Source organism: Ictidomys tridecemlineatus, chromosome 8 (genome assembly GCF_052094955.1).
Source record: "Ictidomys tridecemlineatus isolate mIctTri1 chromosome 8, mIctTri1.hap1, whole genome shotgun sequence".
NCBI classification, from domain to species: Eukaryota; Metazoa; Chordata; class Mammalia; order Rodentia; family Sciuridae; genus Ictidomys; species Ictidomys tridecemlineatus.
In genome coordinates this window covers 127,180,498-127,197,407 of record NC_135484.1, presented here as the reverse complement: position 1 = coordinate 127,197,407, position 16,910 = coordinate 127,180,498, and the positions used below count along the sequence as shown (strand labels likewise).

Below are 16,910 nucleotides of genomic sequence, written 5' to 3'. Positions count from 1 at the left end.
TCTCTTCAGTATGTTTCACCTAGAGTGGGGAAGGTGCCAAGGAAGTTAGCATGATGAGGAATGACCAGACATGATGATCAATTGGTTGTGTACTCATAAAAGACAGAATGCAGTAACTTAAAATAAAGAACTTGACCCCAGGTTATCTAATTTCCATTTATGACACCAAAATTATTTGCAGTTATTGTTGAACAATTTCTTCTCCTGTATAATAAAACTGACAATAGTTATCTCATTGTTTTCTGGTGAGCAACTGTATTTTGGAAACTCGGAAATAATGTTTTTCAAACTTATATTGCCTTAAAAATCAGCTAAATAGATTCTTAATGAGAAGTTCATTGCTTCCTATCTTTAGATGTTTGACAAAGTAAATGATGCTGGGGCTGAGGTTGTGGCTCAGTGGTAGGGTGCTTGCCTAGCATGTGAGAGGTGCAGGGTTCAATTCTCAGCACCACATATAAAGAAAGAAAGATTGATCAACAAGTAAAAATATATATATATATATATATAATTTTTGTAATTATATATATATATATATAATTTTTTTTGTAATATAATGCAAATGATGCTTGATACTAAGTGATTGGACTGTTAATCTTAAGGATCACTGCTGCAAGGTATTACAGAAGTGAAAATAATCATAAGTATTCAGTAGCAATAGTAGAAAAATGAGGAAGAGAATCCTTGAGGTACAAGTATCATCAAGATACAATAGTACAACAAGGCATGGTGGCATGCTCCTATAATCCCAGCAGCTCAGATACTGAGGCAGGAGGATTGCAAGTTCAAAGCCAGCCTCAGCAAAAGCAAAGACACTATCTCTAAATAAAATACAAATTAGGGCTGGGGATGTGAGTCAGTGGTTGAGTGGCCCTAAGTTCAATCCCTGGTACTTCCCTCTTACCCATCCTCCCCCCAAAAATTGATACCTTAGTCCAGGGCTAGGGATGTAGCTCAGTGGTAGAGTATTTGACTAGTATGTGCTTGGCCCTTGGTATGATCCACAGCAACAAGAATAAAAGTATGGTCTTACCCCAGTTCCATCTAGTTAGTTGATTAATCATGTCTTCTCTGTGAGTTGTGTGAGGACTTTGGATTTAAACAAATCTATCTTAGATATTTGAAATTGAGGCAAAACTATAAACACTTTTAACATCAATGTTCTCTTTTTAGTATAGTTAACAGTGATCCACTTACTTTATAAATTTGAAAAGCTAAACTATGATGACAAAGGTTTATTTACGCTTTGGAATTTGTTTTCATATTTATGTGTTGTTTTTCTTTTTTGCATAACTATTTAGTTCAGGTTTTAGCCATTTAATCTTTCATGCTGAATTTTACTTAATTTATGTTTTGTAGGAAGTTTTCTTTATCAAGTAAGCCTGTTTTCCTTTTTTAACATAAGAATTTGAACAGTATTCAGTGACCCATTTGCCATATATAACTATATTTTACAAATACAAACACAGTTTTAAACTCTGGGTAAATTCTGACAGGAGATTTTTCAACTTAGGCCAAGAAACATTAAAATTTTAAGGAAGTATTTCATTATTTTTCAGCTAAAAGGCACATTGAAAGAACAAAATCTGTAACTTGAATGAAATACTATTTTGAGAAAGAAATATTAATCATTTTTTTAGTGATGAAGGATTTATATTTATGAAAACTATAATATTTTGAAGGATAAGGAATATCCAGATGTGAGATTAAGATAGCATCCCATTGACAAACTTCTGAGTTACTATTCTAGCCAATTAATAGTTTCATGGTACCTAATTATATTCTTAGAATTATAGTTTTCACATTTTCCATTTCATTGAATTTCAAGGCCACTGTAAGGGTGCCTCACAAAGTCATTCAAAGCTAAGATATTTACATTGCTCTTTGACTATATGTGATCTATATGTATGTAATAACAATAATAATTTTAAATGTTATGTAATAATTAAAATTTCAACAAATTTTTAATGAGCCCTGTGTGGAAAACAGACCAATAAGCCTTTTCCATGCATTAAATCCTTTAATAACTCCCCAAACACTATTGACCTAGGGCATTTTATATCCATATTCTGTGATATTGTTAATTTTTTATTTTCATAGTCTACTTATAACTAGAGATAATCTAAAGATCAAAAAGTTATCAATGTCTAAATGAGGTAGTAAAATATTGGACCAAAATTCCAAAGAAAGCATCGTTACTAAGGATGTCATCTGAATGAGTGACCCCATGCATGTTTTGACCTGGAATTTATTCAAGATGTAAATGAGCACAGCAAATTTAGGACCATATCTTGCTGTAAATTCTTTTTCACGGGAAATTCTGTGTGGTAGGTGATATATAAAGTAAAAGCATGGTATTAATTGATTTGATTGCAAAATAAATATTCTAAAAATTCTACTCTACCCACAATGAATAATTTCACAAGATGCCTACTACCTACTTATTTAAAATTATTATATTCACATTTCATAATTTTTTTCAAAAGAGTAATTTTAGATTTGATCCTCTGTGACTTATTTCACAATTAATTTTATCAAATTCTAATAATAATATTTACTCTAGTATATTTTTGGCAACTTTGTTAAGTTTGTAGTATAAAATATTTTTTCCATATTATTCATTTTATTAAGTGTGATTTTCTTTGTAAGCAGTGATTACCCAAGAGCCCTTTTATTTCTCTGGGCATTTCCCTAGAGATCATTGTGATTGACTCTTACAGTATATTGAAGCTTTATAATTCTATGTGTACATTTCTCTTGTTTTTCATGTTATTCTCATGATATTTCATTACTTTTAACTATTAGATGTCTTGACTCTTGGATCTTCTACTTCCAGCGATTTTTCTATCCTTATTTCACTAACCAGGTTTCTGTATCTCCATGAATGTTTAAAATCACTTTAATAATTTTTTTTTTGCCAGGCTGTGTTTATGTCTTTGTATCTCTGCTCACATTTTTATTCTAGCATATCTTTTTTTTCTATTTTTTATTAATTTTCTAACATATCTTATCCACATTTCATCTTCATCTAACACACAGCATTGTATTTGTAATTATAATACTTTTAGCTCTATAGATAGTAAAAGATTAATTAAAAATTAATTATGAAAATTAAAAATTAAACCATAATATCTGAGACCAGGGCATTTGGATGATATGTACAGGCAGTCCATTAAATTCTGACCATATATGTAGAAATTTCACACAACTGATTAAAGACTTTATAGTTCATTCATTTAATATCTGTTTATTGAGGTTTAAATGCCTTTAAATTTGATCTAAGAGAGAGACTAAGGCAGAGATTATTTACAAAGAAAATTTTAATTGTTCCTAGAGCCACTGAAGTAGGTATTTCCAAACTTTAAAAAGGCTCTCTGAAATATAATTTACTTTGCCTCTCATGTGTATACTAGGCAGTATGGCCTACCTACACACAGTCCAAACATCCCTAAAATGCATGGCCTTTAAAAAACAAGTATCTTTTTACTCACCTTATTTTGATAATTATCCTTCCTAAAAAAAAAAAGAATCTTCAAGGAGTGCACTTGAATGTTTTTCAAGCTTTTAGGAAAAGATAGAGAAACTGTAGTACACAGATATATGACAATTAGGTTCAGAACATATATTTTCACCTAAGCTACTGTATCAAAGAGAAAATAACCTAGGTAAAGAATACATCTGTAGAAAATAATAAATAATCAACCATGCATTGTGGGAGGGTATTTATATGCTATTCCTGGGCCCTCCTGGGCATTGTTAGCCACAGGCTAGCCATGTATCCTCTTCTCAGGTGAGTTAGGGGAGAAAGTTCCTTGGGACAGTACTCCTTATAGAAATGCTTCTCATGAACAATTAATTTCCTATTGAACTAAGTTTGGTAGCAACTTTCTTCTCTTGCTAGATATTTTGAAATAAACTAATTCAGTTTTCAACATACACCAGTTTAAGATAGTATACAATTGGAAATGAGCTTGTTTAAATTAATAATCCTGAGTGATTTAAATTATAATTTCTTGAATATGTGACTAAGAATATATCATAAGATTCAATTATTTAGTCATAAGAATGAAGGAACATAAAAATAAGTTGAATAGAGAAGAAATAAAATATATTTTTCTTTAAAAAGGAATAGAGTAATAATAAAATAATTCTATATATTTAATATTTTATAAGAAAAATGAAATTATATTCACTCTCTACACATACCCATGCTCACATATGCACATACACACTACATAATATTAGATATGTAGATAATAAGATTTTAAATACCATACTTTATCTCAAATACAATATTCCCAAACTAAATAAATTCAAATACATTGAATAAAAATTATGAATGAAAAGGTTTCCAATTTGACAAGTTATTCCAATGATCTATAATCTTTCTCTTTTCTCTAAAGATAACTAGTATCATGAATAGGTACCTTTCCTCATTATACAGGCACATAATTGTAAGTCTACTCCCCTTCTCTGCCCCAGATCCCTATCCCACAATATATATTTCTACTATGTGCTGTGCTTCTAGAAGCTGAATAAATAGAAATCCTCTTCTGGGTTCTGGTTCATGTAGTTGATGAGAATAGTCAACTGAGGATTGCACTGACAGCACAGCTCATTTGGTACATGTTCCCCCAAGTTAGAACACATGTGGCTGCTGGTGATGCTCACAACTCTAGGAGGTGACCATCATGTACATAAAAAGATTCTTTCTATTTGGTCTCCTATACAACTCCCCTTTGCTATTTCATTCCTTGGGTTGGTAATATGATTTTCAGTATTGCTAACTTCAGGTGGTCCACATAGCATATCTCAGAGAAATCCCTTGTTGGCATTTTTAAATCCTTTGCTAAATTTCGCTCTGTGTCAAAAATGAAGTGTGCCATATATTTTTCACTACAAACATTGCCAACATAACTCTCCATTACAAACAGACCAAAGTCATTTCCCATTTCAAGACTTTGGAATTAGCTCTCTGCTCCCTAAAATGCTCTTCTGATTTTATCATAGCTGGTTCCTGGTTGCCTTTCAGGTTTGAGCTTAATTGTCATCTGAGACGGTTATATAGAAATATACACTATCCAGTTTCTCATCCCATTTTCAACAAAAAAAAAATATATATATTTTTTGTCTATTGATTTTGCTTTCCTACACTTCTGCTCTAAAATCCAAAGTTCATGAGTATTAACTTTAAAAAAATGGAACCATCTTGAATATATTATTATAATTCCATTTACACACATTTTTCATTTCAGAGAAATGTACATCAATAAGGGAAGTTTATTTGTTTTAAATACTTCTTTATCTAATCTACTTTTGCTGATTTTTTATTAATTTTTGTTTGTTCTTTTTCGGTTTTCATTTTCCTCAATTTCTTTGCTTATTCTCTGTGAGTTCTTTTGAGTCATTTGTTACTTAGAAATATCTTTTTTAATTTTCATGTACATAAAGTATTTCATATTTCATAATGTTTCTGTTATTGATTTATAATTACATCACATCATGAATAAAGGACATACTTTTATAAATCAAATCACTTTAAATTTATTATGACTTGTTTTTGTGACCTTTGTAGGGTCTATCTTGTAGAATGTTTCATGTGCCTGAAAAGTATGTTCATTATGCTCTTGTTCGGTAGAATGTTGCATAGTTGTCTGTTAGATCTGTTTTGTTTATAATGCTGTTCATATTTTTTTAATTTCCTTGCTGATGCTCTAATTGTTCTGTCTATTGTTGAAAGTGGGTTATTAAAATCAAACCATTAGTATTGAATTACCTATGATATGATCGGTTCTCTTATTTTTTGTTTCATTTGGGGGAACCATTTCTAAGTTCACACATATTTATAGTTGTCATGTTTTCTAGATGGATTGATCAAATTTATCCTTATAAGTTCTTTCTTTGTTTATAGTAACAGTTATTATCTTTTTTTCTAATATTATCTGATATCAACATATTTATTAGCACTCTCATTCGGTTGGAGTTTGAGTGGATTAATTATTTTTAATTTTTTATTCTTTCAACCAGAAAGAAGGTTTTAAAAATGTTTTGTTAGTGTATTATAGTTATACATAAGAGTGGGTTTCATTTTCTCACAATGATAATGCATAGAATATAATTTGCTCCATTTCTACATAGCACATCCTCTTTTCACTCCCCCTGTTCTCCTTCCTCTGTTCTACTGGTCTTCCTTCTATTCATATGTATTTTTTAATTGTTGCTTTATAGATATACAAACTGGTATGATTCACTGTGGTACACTCACATAGTACATAGAATAATTTTGTCAATTTCATTGTACTAGTTCTCCTTTTTCCTTTCCTTTCTCCCTCCTCCTCAATCCTCTTCCTCTCTTTCATTGATCTCCCATCAATTTTCCACTCCCTCCTCTCCTATTTTCCATTATTTTGCTCTAGCTTCCATGATTTTTAGTCTAAATTATCTTTTATAAACAGTGTATGGGTAAATTTTTATACTGTCTATAATTTACTTCCATTTAAAATTAATAGGCTACTTCTTAGAAGTTATAGTTTTCAAAAATTTGAGTGGTAAATATAAAGAGCTCCCATAGGCCCCTCTTTTCCTGTACATAGTTTCTCTCATTATTAATAGCTTGCATTAATGTGATACACTTGTTAAAACTGATGAACCAATAGTAATATATTATTAACTAAAGTTCATAATTAACATTAGAGTTCACTCTTTGTACGTTCTATGACTTTTAACAAATGTATAATAACTTATGTACTCTATTGCAATATCACATCAGTATTTTCACTATCCTAAAAGTTCCCTGTAATCCACTTAATTACCCCTTGCACTGCTTTGAGCTCAGAGCATCCACTGATTTTACATCATCTCCATTGTTGTGCCCTTTTCAGACTATCAAATAGTTAAAATCCTGTATAATATAGACTTTTCAGATTGGTGTCTTTCACTTGCTTATATACACTTAAGGTTCTTCATGTCTTCTTCTTAGCTTATTCCTATAACTGAATAACCACAGTTTGTTTGTTCATTCATTTATTGAAAAATATTTTCTTTTGCATTTATAGTCACTATAAACATTAGTGTGAAGGTTTTTGTGTGAACATAAGTTTTACAGTAGTTTGGTTCCATACCAAAAGCATGCTTTCTGTATTGTGTGGAGGATTTGTATAGTTTTTGGAAGAATCTGTGAAATTGACTTCCATTGTGGCTAACAATCTTGCATCCCCACAAGCAATGAATGAGAGTTCCTGTTGCTAAACATACTTGCCAACATGTTGTTAGTATTTTCAGGTGCTTGATAATGCCTCATACCAGCTTACTTTTTTTTTAATTCTATTTTTCTTTGTATTACTCAGACAACATAATCTCAATTGACATATCGTTAAGTTTGTTGATCCTTTCTTCTGCTTATTCAAATATGATCTTGAAGTCAGTGATCTGTGGATTTTTATTTTTAACAAAGTTTCTTAACTTTATAATTTGTATTTGGTTCATTTGTTTAAATAATTTATATGTCTTTATTTATATTACCTGTTTGGTGAAACATAGTTATCATTCCTTCTTTCAGTTCTTTGGACATGATTTCCTTTAAATCTTATTAGACTCATATTTTAAAAGTATCCAGTTAGCATTTATCTGTAATTTCACTTTTGATTTCCTCCTATGGATTGCTTTATTCCACTTCTCTATAGGCCTGATACTTTCTTGTTTCTTTATTTGTATCTTAATTATATTTTGAAAACTAGACACTTAAAATTTTACTGGAGCTGGGCATGATGATGTGCATTTGTAATGCAAGCTACTCAGGAAACTGAAGCAGGAAAATCACTTGGTCCCAGGAGTTCAAAGACAGCTAGGGCAACACAGTAATAAAATGAATAAAAAAGGAAAAAGAAAGAATATATGTATACTCCCCACACATACATACAGCAACTATAAAAACAGAAAAATAGAAATCAGCCTCATCACAGCTTGATATTATTGCTTATTATTGTAGTCATTGCTTGTTTGTTGTAATAACTTCTCTGAACTAACTCTATAGTCTGTATATTTTGTGGAGTATACACAGTGAAGTCTGTATTCAGATGACTTGGTAATCAGCTAAAATTTAAACTCTTTTCCTTCAATGTGTGGGACTAAAAAAATTCTCAGTTTTTGTCAAAGGGCATTTGTGCACTTGGTAAAAGATTTCAACACTTAGGCAATTTACATCTCTGCCTTAGCCTCCATTTGATTCTTATATGAATATTTGAGATCAGCCCAAGTTGAAAGTTGAAACACACAGGTGTTTCCTGAGCATGATCAGAGTCCTGGACCTACACACAGCCCTGTGCATGTATGCAATCTTCTCAATTCCCAGCATATAGCTAATATTTCAAAGTCCTTATGGATATCTCATTCATTAGATATTATAAAACTCTTTAATTTATGATTTGCCTTGTGATCCACTGCCTTAGAAGTGAGGTTAAAGCAGTCAATTTCAATGATTTTTCAAGAAATATTTCTAGGGAAATTTTTTTCTGTATTTTTCAGGCTTCTGTGTAAGGTTCAAGTGCAGACAGCACTAAAAATGGAATTTTCCAAAGAACCCCCTGTCAGATAAAAATAATGGCAAAAGTTTGTAATTGTATAAATATATATATTCATATTAATAAAGTTCTATAAAATGTTTTATCTCTCTTAATTCTCTTTTTTTGGTATTGAGGAAGATTTAATTTTTTTGGACAGTTATATTCATATCACTTCCTTTTTATAGGCAATATTAGTTTTCTAGAATGAGCACTATTGAAGTTAATTAATAATCAATTTTTTCCTCAACTTTGCCCATTTCAAAATAGAAATTTATTTTTTATAGATCTATTTATTGTTATTCTCTTCCAGAGAAAATTTACCTTTGCTTTTGGCAGAAAATTAGAGTAGAAAGACTACTTTAATTCTGATAGAGATGGATGGAGTTATCTCGTATTTCTGGTAGGAGTGTAAAATAATACAACTACACTAGAACACTATTTCATGGTTCCTTTATTAATGAATTTTAGTTGTAGATGGGCAAAATACCTTTATTTTATTTACTTATGTGGTGCTGAGGCTCAAATCCAGTGCCTCATACTTACAAGGCAAGTGCTCTGCCACTGAGCCACAATCCCAGCCCTGTTTCATGGTTTCTTAAAGAGTTTCACTTACTCTCACCTTATGCCCCATTCATTCTGCTCTTAAATATCTTCTCAAGGAAATAAAAACATTTGCTGAAGTGAGGACTTGTACCTGAATATATTAACAACTTCATTCAAAATAATGAATAACCTGAAACACTAAAATAACTGTCAACAGATGTAATGCATAAACTATAGTGCTCAACAGAACAATATTATCCATGCAGTAGAATTTTACTAGTAATGGAAACAAGTAAAGTACTTGATATTAAACCATTCTGGATAAGTCTCAAAATTATGTTCACTGAAAAATGCCAGACTTGAAATAATACACATTGCATGGATTTATCTACAGAAAAATTCAAGAAAATAAAAATTAATCTATAAAAACTTAAAGTAGATTAGCATTTGACTGACTCCCCAGTAAAGAGACAAAAAGAGTTTTGGAGAAATTTATTGAAATTTTCTCTTTGGGGATATTGGTTGCATGGGTATATGTAACTGGAAAACACTGAGTCATGAGTTATTTAAGTTATTTAAACACTGAGTTATTTAAGTTATGTTTTATTCTCCGCACATTATACCTCACTGAAGCTGATAGGGTTTCAATCTTTTGGGGGCTGGTCTTTAACCAGTCTAATCTTACTCCTGTATTGCTGCCCTTCAGTCCTGGGTGTTTAATAGAGCCATGAATTCCATGATTTCCCCAGTGCTGTGAGACTATGAAGACCCTGCTTCTCAGCATCTTTGCTACCTCTTTGCCTCATGACTGACATAAAATAAATATGACAAATAAGCAGTTATACATACTGTAAAGAAGTCAAAAGGAGAGAGAAGCAAGGTGCAAAAGCAGAATAGTAGAATGGCCAAGTTGCCAGCTTTATTTCTATCAATATTTTACATTAGGTCAGTGACATCAGTAGTACATTATTGTTCATTGTATCATTAGGCAGATTATAGAGTTAGCAATATTATGCAGCTTATTTCTCAGTTACATACTATAGTTAGAAGGTGCAATGTTAGGAGCTTTGTGTAGCTCTCAATAAAGTCCATTGTTTAAAGTTACTGTTATGTGGACAGGTTCAGGTACAATGGAGCTTGGTGAAACATTGTGGTTGTCTAATGAGAGTGTTTCTTTATTCCCAGGAGCTATGTGGGTGAGATCAATGTCAAGACTGATAAGACTCTAGCACAGAGCCTCCTCATGCAGGGCATTTGCTACAGCAGCTAGGCGGCCCATGTCTTTGCACAGAAGTTTTCCAAGCAGCCAGTGGCTTTGCACAGAAACTTCCTAGCTACCAAACAGGCCACATACATGAAGCCCTCAGAGATGCTAATCCCAAACACAGAACCCTTATAACTTAGGAGGCCCAGTTTTCTGTGCATCACTTTTATCTGGAATTTTAATTCCTTGATCCTGGATTCCTTGTCATCTATGGATTTCAGTTTTTGTCTCTTGGACTGTTTGTAGTTGCCCAAATTCCTGTTTTAAGAGACATCTAGAATTCTTCATATCTTTGGCAAGAGTTACCTCCTATTACTTATTAGGGTCATACTTTTTTTTTTCTTTTTAGTCAGATCCAATCTTACTTCTGTATCTTATGGTTATATCAAAAAGTTTTCTCTGTGTTGGCCTTTACTAACTGCAGAAGCACATCAAAATAACTGAGAATAACTTTTCCAACCTTATTTTGGACATGATTTCTCAAAATTCTAATTCAGGAACTTTGCAGTGGGTTAAAGTTTGTGATTTTTAAAAAGCTCTGTTAGATTGGCAAATTTGCCTATCCCTGAAAAACATTTTAATATTCATTTCAGCAATGTCTTTTAATAGGTAAGAAGCAACTTACACAAAATTGAATGTTAATATTTTTATAATTCTCATCTAAAAGTATGCAAGTCTATATTATTAATTATAACATGCATCAAATAATTATTCTTTAGAAGAAATTATACTCAGTAAGAAAGGCACAATATTCTCTTTAATATTTAAAGAGAAATAACTAAGTTGTCACATAACTGCTATAGTATTTATACTGTTAAAATGAAATAATTAGTCTAATGAATACTGATCTTGAAATTGCAAATGTAACATTTGACTACAAAAATTATATCTTAAAGTAATAAATGCTATTGATATTTAAGATAGCTGGAAAGGTATACTGACACTATTATAAACAGCTTTCTCTCAAAATCTTATGATATTTTCATAGTAATCTCTTCATACTTACAACACAAAAGTGAGAATTTTTTTCCCACTTCCTTCAGTTCATCCATTTTCTCTCTTCAAATTTCAAGACTCAGTCTCCTCCAGTAAACTATTTTCCAAACTGTGCTGTTATTTCCTCTGATAAAAAAGCAATAAACTCAGGGGAAAAGTGTTTGGTATGTGTTGTATTAAACATATTTTAATAGTTTACTCCAAAATTCTAAAACCAACATTATATTAACTATTCTTCTACAATTCCAAGAATAATATATGGATTTTCCCAAAATTTACTTAAATATGCTTTACTTTTTGTTTAGGTAGGACTCATAATATATACCAAAACATTTTCTGGAGATAGTGTGAAAATACTTCCTTAAAGATATCACTTCTTTGGGGGCTGGGGTTTTGGCTAGTATTTTCTTAGCATGTGTGAGGCACTGGGTTTGATTCTCAGCACCATGTATAAATAAATGAATAAAATAAAGTCCATCAACATCTAAAAAGTATTTAAAAAGATCTCCCTTCTTTTGTTAAACTCATTATTAGGTACATAACACAGTTTTGCAAGAGCCTATGATACAGGTTTTGACACCAGGTAATGAGGACAGTAGGAAATACCTGTATTCAACCATTTATTTTTTAAAAAATATTAGGAGTGTAATACTAATCACACAGGTTATCAGATGATAAAAAAATAACTCCTGGTTATTTTGGAGAAAGAAGTCATCATCTATAAGAATGTGCAGTTTCAAGCATCATCCATATTAAAAAGTAGGAGTACTTGGTAAAACCAGAAGACTGAGTTGTCATCAGAAGTGGTTGTACCAGGGAATAAACTTGTTTCCAAAGGAGCAATGTTTCCTTGACTCTAAGAGGAGAAAAACTGTAATATCCATTCTTTTAAGGCTACAAAGGGAAGCTTATTATACTATATAAAGCAGAAATTGAAGAATGAAAATATTCTAATTAATTATTAATTAGAATCAATATATCTCTGTCAAAGTATTGTATTCTGTGAATCAATAAATTTTGTTATTGCCACTTGGAAGTTGATACTGAATACAAACCAAGGATATGAAGAATTCACACAAATGTACTTAGTTTTAAGAAAAGAAATTAAATGTATGCCTTAAATACAAGTCAAAAGACTGAGGGTGTTGTAAGCTTGGAGAGTATAAAAGTGTGAGATTATTATTTACAATGATAAAAGTTGATAAAATCAAGGCATGACCCTTGCATATCATCAATAACCTTTCTCCTTCACCTCTATGTCATATTTGATAGTCTGATACCCAATTATATATATATATATATATATATATATATATATATATTATAAACTGCAAGTTTCTCTATTTTTTCTTTGCTAACCACATAATATTCTGATTCTTAAATGACTAAACTATTTAAACCTTTTGTTTACGTATTAAATATACCTAATATTCTTGTCATTCTGGATACATTTAGCTCCCCCCAAAATATAAGTAATTATTAATATTATGGAAATATTACACAGAAGTTTCCCCAGGATTTTATTCATCACATTTTCCCTCTGGAAACATAAAAATAGCTATTTCATTCAAATATCTCAGAAGAAGACATTTTATTGAGAGGAAAGAGGTATATACAATTTTTTAATCCCCTTTTTCTTAGATTAGCAGATGCATGGTCAAGAGTTTCAATTACAAAATATGAGATATTAACCCATTTGATCTTGCTGTTATTTCATAAAGAGTTTATTTGCATTTGATACATTGATCCTCAAATGTTATCTACAATAGCAAGGAGGAAAAATGCAGTATAAACTACTTATTTTTCCGAAAATAGCACAAAAAAGATAAGATTTTTATTTTCATTTTGGTCTAAAAGAATGAGTCCTTCAATAAGCTTTTATTTATTGCCTACTTCTTAGGTTCTACAATAGAATCTTTAGAAGGTTAGAAAGCAACTTCATAACAGTCTTCACTCCCATTCAAATTGTAGACAAACTGAGGATTAGAACTCACACTTCAAATGATAGCCAACCGACTATAGCCATATGGTACAAGGACACATGCAGATAAGACAGGAACTAAAGGATGTTTACAATTTTGGAGGATGTTAAATCAATAGGCAATTTAAAACTGGAGATATTCTGAGCCAAGTGTGGAGAGTGTGGATTATAAAAATTGTTATGTTTGTTCAGTTCTTAGATGACAGGAGCCAAGAAGCCTCCTCATTGCTCCTTTCATGTCCTTGTTCCTCAAAGTATAAATAAAAGGGTTAAGCATAGGAGTCACTAAACTGTAGAACAAAGACATGAGTTTGTTCTTGTCCTGTGAGTTAGCAGCAGAGGGTTGTACATACATGATAATTACTGGTCCATAGAAAAGAGATACAACAATAACATGAGAACCACAAGTATTGAAAGCTTTCTTCTTTCCCTCCAAAGATCGAATCCTAAGCACAGTAGCTACAATAAACCCATAGGAGATAAGGATAAGTGACAAAGGAACCAGGGAATAGAAAGTCCCCACAATGGAGAGCATAGCTATATTGAATGTAGTGTCAACACATGACATCTTGATCATCACTGGAACCTCACAAAGAAAATTATCTACCTTGTTGTTACCACAAAGTGGCAGCTGGACAGTGAGAGTTGACTGAAGCAAGGAGTTAGCCAATCCACTTATCCAGGCCACAGCCACGAGGAGGATGCAGAGTCGCTGATGCATAATAGCTGGGTACCTCAAAGGCTTGCAGATGGCAATGTAGCGATCCAAGGACATCACAGCTAACAGGATGCACTCAGTGGCTCCCAGGAAGTGAAACATATAAAACTGGGTCACACATCCCCCATAGCTGATAGACTTATCTGGGCCCCAAAGGTTAAGCAGCAGCTGAGGTATGGTAGTTGTGGTAAAGCACAGGTCCAAGAAGGAGAGGTTGGAAAGGAAGAAGTACATAGGGCTGTCAAGATGCGGATCTACTCTGGATACCACAATAATTGAGATGTTGCCCACCAGTGTGCAGATATAAGCAACAAGCACCATAATGAACAGGGGCATTTCCAACCATGGGTGGTTGGAGAAACCTAAGAGAATAAAGACCTCTGGAGCACTTGCATTGTCCAGATTCATGTTTGCTATTGCTTTTTTTGGTAGATTCAAGTTAAAGAAAATACTCCACTGAAGTGAGTTGATATTTGCAAGCATAAAAATTAATAAAGTATTACTTTTCTGGTCTTCTAAAAGAAAAACAAACAAATACCTTTATTTAAACCAAGAAATACAGAATAGCAAAATTTTTATAAAATAATGAGATAAAGGAAAACTTACAATTCACCTTATGTTAGAGAGGGAGAGAGACAGAGAGAGAGAGAAAGAGAGAGGATAAAAAATGGATGAATGAATGAAACTAATCTACCAAAGAACCAGTCATGATAACTTACCACTGGTGTTCATTTCTTTCATCCATGATCTTCTGGCCCTTGCAGTGTTCTGGTTAGATTTATGAGTTGATTTAGGAGTTCCAGATGTCTGGTTTGCATAGAAACAGCACATATTGTTTTCCATAAGTCTGTTCTCCAAACTCTAGATTGACTTTTTTATAAAAGGAACCATGCAATTAAAAGGAAATGAACCCTTGAAACATACTCAGAACTTGCAAAGCAAGACAAACAATAATTGATTGCAAAGATAAATGATTAGAGACACGAAGCACTTATCAACATAGTCTGATTATACAAGTGATTTTCACAATGTGAGTTGTCATCTATCCCACATATGTTATTCTATCAAGTTATTTTTTTCCATTACAAGTGGGAATATCTAAGTTTGTGTAATATGAGTTATAATGCAAAATGTACTTCTTACTATAGGCAATGGCAAAAGGTTTGAAAAACATTGATTTAGTAGAAAAGAAAAGAGCATTCGAAATTTTAAATCCTGAATCTAATCCACTGCTAACAGTTAACACACATATATTTTAGGTATTGTTTCTCAGAACCTCCCTTACTGTGAGGTCCAAAATGTCTTACCATACTTTCTTAAGTGCAATATTTCATGTTGAGCTGGATATTTTCATGAAATACAGTGTTTTATTTGGTTAGGAGTTTGCTAAATAATTTTTCTTCAGGTTTTACCTAAATATCAACAATGTACAATTTTCTTCCCTTCCATTTCCTTCATTACTCAGATCACCTAATTTGAATCTGATGTTAATGCATTCAAGATTTTTAAACCAACCCACACATATTTTAATTAGTGTAAATGCCCACTATTGCAAATAATTTACTATGCTATTTTTAAAAACATGCCTCAGTTTCAAATTATAATGTTGGTTATTAATATTAAAATGTGTCAATTTATTTCCATGCTTTCTCACATGAAACTTTTCATTAAAAAGGCCAAAATATGCATGGAGTTGTTCAAAGATTAAATCAAAACAGCTGAATAGATTATTCTCTCTCAGATAAAACATTTACCTTCAATCAAATGATCTTCTGTACTGGTTTCCTTCTTCTAAGAAAAAAATTGCTATTTTCATCAGAATTTAATATTAATTGGGGATAGGATTAAATATCTTCTCTCTATTCAGTATCTTTATTTCATATCATAAGTCAATATTTATTTGAAGGATCCCAAATCTTTTTAGATGCAGAAACCTATTTACCCTAATATAATTGTATGAGGGCTTGGGGAATATAGCTCAGCTATTGAGTGCCTAGCATGTATGTGGCCTGGATTCAATCTCCAGTACTCCCTAAAATATAACAAAAATAAATTAAAACATAAAATAATAGTTAAGTATGAGCCTCACTCTCCTTATAAAGCTGTGAGACTTTGTGCTACAAACAGATAATGAACCTCAGTGGAAATTTCTTGCCAAGAGACACTATAGCAATTCCCTGTGGGTATTCTTCTCTCTCACATTCTTATCCCAATAAAATGAAATCATAAAACTGACACCTGTTGTGTAACATGGACTTGAGACTGAAAGACACCTAGAAAACTCAATTTAGCTCCAAAATTTCATAGAAATTTTCATAGATTACCAGAGAAAGACAAAAAAATTATTTTTGATGTCAAGATCTGATTTTTTATTTATATTTATATCAAATGTTATTTTGAGATTCTGCTATGCTAAGATATAGCAATCCTAGTTCTACATAGAGATGGAAGAGACAGTCACCTCCTAATATGTTTTAGAAAACAAAAGGCTCTTGTCTTTGGTTTTATTTTTTCCACAGTAGCCTCACTTAGTATTGACTATTTACCTAACCTAATATTGATGATATTAAAGTTTCTCATTGACTTGAACAATAAACACCTTGTGTCATTCATATACATTAATATTTCTTTTACTCATGTTTCATTTAGTAATGTTTCATTGACTCATCAGTAAATATTATAGAATCCCTACTATGTGTCAATCACTCATCTAGATGTTTCAAATAAACATTGAGAATCAACATCCAAAAACTTCCTGTAATGAAATTACACTCTAATATGGGAAGAATAGATTTGTGTTTATTGTTGTGCCTTGATGAATTTAGCTCCAAAATAGATTAAATTACT

The 16,910-nt window shown here is 31.7% G+C and overlaps 1 protein-coding gene across 1 annotated transcript; it reads right to left on the bottom strand.

Moving 5' to 3' along the window:
- Window positions 1-10,370: 10,370 nt before the first annotated feature.
- On the bottom strand, window positions 10,371-14,471 carry LOC101954793 (olfactory receptor 2B11). The gene is made up of 3 exons (XM_005341216.2): window positions 13,556-14,471; window positions 12,490-12,607; window positions 10,371-10,626 (listed from the first exon to the last, which is right to left on the bottom strand). Exons 1-3 carry the CDS (start codon window positions 14,469-14,471, stop codon window positions 10,371-10,373), a joined length of 1,290 nt encoding a protein of 429 aa, XP_005341273.2.
- Window positions 14,472-16,910: the final 2,439 nt, after the last annotated feature.

Bases quoted from the DNA above. Each gene is read 5' to 3' on its own strand.
- LOC101954793 (XM_005341216.2), bottom strand. From the start codon at position 14,471: ATGAATCTGGACAATGCAAGTGCTCCAGAGGTCTTTATTCTCTTAGGT. The intron at 12,608-13,555 runs GCTCCTGTCATC...GAGGTGAAGGAG, and splicing joins AGCAATGAGGAGGCTTCTTG to AAAGGTTATTGATGATATGC. The intron at 10,627-12,489 runs GTATTTAAGGCA...CTCTTAAAACAG, and splicing joins CACCCTCAGTCTTTTGACTT to GAATTTGGGCAACTACAAAC.